At 26.8% G+C, this 5,790-nt stretch overlaps 1 protein-coding gene across 5 annotated transcripts in view; it reads right to left on the reverse strand.

Annotated features, from left to right (window-relative positions):
• LOC117170718 (aminopeptidase N) overlaps positions 1-5,790 on the reverse strand; it is a 42,203-nt gene that overhangs the window by 19,647 nt on the left and 16,766 nt on the right. For all 5 annotated transcript variants that reach the window (XM_033357726.1, XM_033357729.1, XM_033357728.1 and 2 more), the window contains 3 exons: positions 2,986-3,285; positions 1,010-1,193; positions 310-548 (listed from right to left, as the gene is read on the reverse strand). In XM_033357726.1, coding sequence (XP_033213617.1) covers positions 310-548; positions 1,010-1,193; positions 2,986-3,285 — 723 coding nt within the window. The remainder of the gene's footprint in view (positions 1-309; positions 549-1,009; positions 1,194-2,985; positions 3,286-5,790) is intronic.

Consider the following 5,790-nt stretch of genomic DNA (forward strand, 5'->3'; position numbering starts at 1 on the left):
GGGGGGGGGCTGTGACTGGTTATGGTTTTCTATTGCGCAGTATTTCTGTGATCCTAATTATGTATTGTCTATTTTCTCCAAATCTATCAGTCTTAGAGTAAAATTACATTGAACATAAAATGTGAAGTTTAAAAATATCAACCAGTTTCATTTAAAGGTTTTTTGGAAATTTTGAGTATTTACTTAGATAAACGAAAAAACATGGAATTTGTATTGGTGAATCAAGTTTTGATTTTGAAAGCGTAATTTGTGAGGAATCGTAGGTAAGATTTTTATGGAATTTTATTCAAATAGGGAAACTAAACTCACTTTTCTTTTAAGTAATTCGAAAGTCCTTGTTTGAAGACCTCCGTTGTGAGGAAATGATCCATCATTCTGATGATAGAAGCACCCTTCGCGTAGGATATTCTATCGAAAATTTCATCAATTTCATCTGGATGACCAACTTGGATTGAAATTGGATGAGAGGATTCCAAAGCATCCAAAGCAAAGACATTATGAACTTCATCAACGACAAATTGTTCCAGAACCTTCCATTCTGGTTCCACCTACATTTTTATAATAGTTTCATATTTAATAAGAAAAAATCCACATAAAAAACTAAATTTATTCTATAATTTTTGTAACACCTAATAAAAACAATTAGACTAGTTAAACATAATATTAGGCCTTAAATAAAAAATAGAAAGTTACCATTTTTCCTTAAAAAGTATATAAAAATCTTGTTTTTTTTTAATTAGTCTCCTAAATTACGCAAATCGACTATCTATACTATTTTTTAATTACTTGTAAGAGTATTGGAAAAATCCAAGGAAAACATAGAATCAGAAATTTTTGAAAAATTTGATTTAGAATATTTTTTAAAAGAATTGAAAAATATGAGGAATTTATTAAAATAAATTGAAACTACGATATTCGGATTCCCCAGAAAACTTTAAATGACCATGTAATGCAAATTATATTTAGCTTAAATTTAATTTTTGTTTTAAGAATAATAATAATTACTTACGGAATCTATTCCTATGTATTCCACGTAACTAGCGAAACCCTCATTAAGCCAAAGATCCGACCACCAACTGGGCGTAACGAGATTTCCAAACCATTGATGAGCCAATTCGTGACCTACAACAGCAGCTACTCGTAGCTGATTACTGCTTGTAGATACTCCTTCTTGATACAACATTGCAGTCTCTCTGAAAAACAAAAAGTTATACATAGATCATAGATATATTAAAAATCACTGACGACTTTATAATGTGATAACTCTTTCGAAAATAAATCTATGAACCTTAAATTTACAGAACTTATTCTCTTAGTTATTGTCTTTAATTTAAGCCAAGAAACATTAAAAAATCTTCACGGGTTCCCGACTTATGACTAAAAGTATTCAAGCGCTACGTCGAGTTTTGGTCGGCTCAAACCGCTCTTGGCCTTGTGACTTAAGCCGACTAAGTCCTGTAAGTTTTATACATTCACTCATTTGGCGTGAAATTTTATAATATTCCTTATCGTGACAAAAAATGTGTATCTTTATTTCCGACCGTGTTTTAATACTCCTAAGTCAGCAGTAAATTGAAGAGCCGCTTGAACTAGCCGGAGCGTCAATCTAAATCACTGATGTCTTTGAAACCTCATAACTCAATCAGAAAAAGAACTGGCCTTCTAAAATTTACAGGGTACAATCGATAAAATCTTATATTGAAGGAAAGCCAAAAAAACTTCAAAAATTTTAAAGAGTTACCGAGTTATGAATAAAAATATTCAAGAGTCACATCAAGTTTCATGCTCAAATCGCTCTCGGCCCTGCGGTTTAAACCGACTGATTCCTGTAACTTTTATAATGTTCCTCAATTGACGAGAAATTTGATATTTCTGATCGTTAAAAAAATTTTTATCTTTACTTCCGTCCGTGTTTTAATTTTTCAGTAGTAATTTAAAGAGTAGCTTGCGCTAGACCGAGCCTCACTCTAAATCACTAATGATTTTGAAACCTCATAACTCGATCAGAAATAGAGCTAGACTTCTGAAATTTACAGAGTACAATCTTCAAAATCTTATATTAAATTTAAGCCGAGAAAACTTTAAAAATCTTTAAGGGATCCCGAGTTATGACTAAAAATATCCAAACGCTACGTCGACTTTCAGTCTGCTCAAGCTGCTCTCGGCCTTGCCTTTTAAACGGACTAAGTCCTGTATGTTTTGGATTTTTGCTAATTTGGCGTGAAATTGTATAATATTCCTGATCGGTAAAAAAAATTTCTATCTTTATTTCCAACCGAGTTATAATATTCCAAAGTTCTTAGTAATTTTAAGAGCCTCTTGCGCTAGCCCGAGCCTCACTCTAAATCACTGATGACTTTAAAACCTCATAACTCGATCAAAAATAGAGCTAGACTTCTAAAATTTATAGGATACATTCCTTAAACTCTTATATTAAATTGAAACCAAGAAAACTTCAAAAATCTTAAAGGGTTCTCGAGTTATGACTAAAAATATCCAATTGTTACGTCGAGTTTCAGGTTAAATCCACTCTCGGTCTTGGGGTTTGAACTTTTATAATTTTAATAATTGGGCGTGAAATTTGATAATATTTCTAATCGTTAAAAAAATGCTTATCTTTATTTCCGCCCGTGTTTTAATTTTTCTTTAGTAATTTAAAGAGCCGCTTGCGTTAGACCGAGCCTCACTCTAAATCACTGATGAATTTAAAACCTCATAACTCGATCAAAAATAGAGCTAGACTTCTGAAATTTATAGGGTACATTCCTTAAACTCTTATATTGAATTCACGCCAAGAAAAATTTAAAAGTCTTTTAGGGTTCCTGAGTTATTAACAAAAATGTGTTTAAATGTTATCAGCGATTTTAATTGCCACTTGCACTAACTTTGCAGATAATTTCCGAATGCATTGCAAATAGATCACAGATATACAATATAAATAAAATAATTAAATTAATATAGGGAAGAAAAATTAGTTGATTTTACCTGTAAGTTATGAGACCCCAATTTTCCATAGCACCAGCTCCAAAGTCTGGTAAGGCGACCATATCCATTTTGGGGAGAGGGTACTTAATTTGGAAATAATCTTCATAGTGTTTCAAAATTTGGGGCCCAATCTTTAAACTGTAGTGTGACTGATTTAAAGCCTCACTTCGTGCCCAAACTCCAAATTTATCATCACTGGATTTCAAAATTTTAAAGTCAGAGACAATAAAAGCTACGAGGTATGTCGACATTGGCACAGAACGTTCGAAATGGTCCCATTCGTAAGAATGCAAACCAGCGCTGTGGAAATTCGAAAAATTTTATATTTATAATTTTGTGTGAATGAATATAATAATATCAATTAAACAAGAAAGAATTTTTAACCAATAAAGATTCTTCAATTAAGAAATAAAAAATCTTTAAATAAAAGTTTTGAATTTTCTAGCCAAAAGAACGAGTTTTTTATAAACAGTTAAAGTTTCTGTCTGGAAATATAAATTTTCAACCAAACAATTCAATTTTTTAAAATGAAATTTATTTAAAACCAAAGAGATAAATTGTCACTAAACAAAATAGTTAAGCTTCCAAACCAAATAGTTGAATTTCAAACCAAAAAAATTAATTCTTAACGAAAAATAAAATTGTTAAATTTTCAGATAAAAAATTATTTATCAACAAAAATGAACAAATATTTAACCAAATCAATAAAATTTCTACAAAAATCAAAAGAATTACTAACAAAATGGTTCAATTTGAACCTCGAAATTGAAAATTTCATGAAAAAGTTCATTTTTAACAAAAGCGCAGAATTTTTAACCCTAAAAGACGAATTTCTAAAAAAAAAAAGACTTTTAGTTTCAACAAACATTTGGATTTTCTACCACAATAATTGAATTTTTTACAAAAAAAAATATTCCTACAGAAAAAAACGAATTGTTAACTAATTAGTTTAATTTTCAACAGCAAAAAAACCGATAAACTCTTAGCGAAAAATAGAATAGTTAAATTTTCAGTTAAAAGAATTAATTTTCAACAAATCAGACATATTTTCAGTCAGAAAGACAAATTTTGAAAGAAATAGGTAAATTTTCGACAAAATAAGTCAATTTTGAAGCAAATAGTTGAATCTTAAAAAAAAAGATTAATTTTCGCTCAAAAATTTAATAGTTCAATTTTCAGTTAAAAAATGATTTTTCAACAAAACAGGTGCTTTTAACCTAATAATTTAAAATTTAAACTTTCAACGTAGTAGTTTAAATTTTCAACAAAAAAATTTGAATTCTCAACAAAGAATAGAATAGTTGAACTTTCAACGAAAAATAATAAGGTCTTAATGAAATTTAGAATAAATTAAATTTTCAATTAAAAAATTAATTTTTCACAAATGAGGCGAATTTTTAATGAGCACGAAGAATTTTAAACAAAATAAGTTAATTTGGAACACAAAAGTTGAATCTTCAAATAAAAAAGATGAATTTTCATTTTAAAAAAATGGGAGAGTTAAATTTTTAATTTAAAAATTATAAATTTTTCAATAAAAAATGGACTTTTAACCAAATAAGTAAAACTTTCACGAAATCAAAAAAAAAAAAAAAATTCCCTCAAAATATTTAAATTTTCAACTAAGCGATGAATCGTTATCCAAAAAAAAAATGAAATTTTGTAAAGTAATTAAACTTTTGACGTTAAAATTTTTAACAAAAACCGATAAATTCCTAATAACAAATAAAGTAAAATTTTCAAAAAAAAAGCGTTACTCAAAAAATTAAATTTTTAATCGAGTGGTTAAACTTTCAACTGAAGATTTTATTCTTTAACTAAAAAAATTAATTTAAGAATAAAAAGCAGAATTGTTAAATTTCAAGTTGTAAAATTAACTTTTTTCGAAAAGAAACGAATTTTTAACCCAATAAATTAAATTGTACAAAAAAGGAAATAAAATAGTTGAATTTGAACCTATAAATATGAATTTTCAACAAACACGTTTATTTTCAACAAAACTGTTAAATTTTTAACTCTAAAAGCCAAAATTTCTAGAAAAATTACTTTTCAACATATTTTTTTAATTTTTAAAAAAGAACATTTAGTTTCAACCAAACTGTTAAATTTTTTATCATTATAGTTGAAATTATTACCAAGAAAGACGTATTTTTAAACAAAATCATTCATTTTTAAACCAAATAAATAAAAATTTTACAAAATCGAAAAAAAACATTAAAATATTAAAAATGTCAACCAAGCGATAAATCATAAAAAAAATAATGGTTGAAAAGTAGTTAAACTTTCAACTTAATAGTTGGAATTTTGGACTAAAAAATGGGAATGCTAAAAAAATAATAGTTGAATTTTCAACAAAAAATGATAAATTTACAATGTAAAGAAGAATAAACTTAAATTTTAATTAAAGAAAAATAATTTTAAAACAAATTTCATGCATTTTTAATCAGCAAGAAAAATTTTAATCAGAATAGGTTAATTTTGAATTAAATAGTCGAATCTTCAAATAAAAAGATCAATAATGAATTTCTCAGTTAAATTATTATTTTTCGACAAAAAAACGTACTTTCAAACATATAAATTGAAATTTTACAAGCAAAAAAAATCCTGAAAATATACAAATTTCACACCAATATATGAATCGTTGATAAAAAAAAAAATAATTTTTAAGTAGCTCAACTTTCAACACAGTAGTTGGAATTTTTAACCAAAAAATATGAATTCTCAAAAAAAAGAATAGTTGAATTTCAACAAAAAATGAAAAAATAAAAGAATGAAAAATAGAATAAATTAAATTTTTAATTAAAG

This window comes from Belonocnema kinseyi, chromosome 4 (assembly GCF_010883055.1).
Source record: "Belonocnema kinseyi isolate 2016_QV_RU_SX_M_011 chromosome 4, B_treatae_v1, whole genome shotgun sequence".
Classification (NCBI taxonomy): domain Eukaryota; kingdom Metazoa; phylum Arthropoda; class Insecta; order Hymenoptera; family Cynipidae; genus Belonocnema; species Belonocnema kinseyi.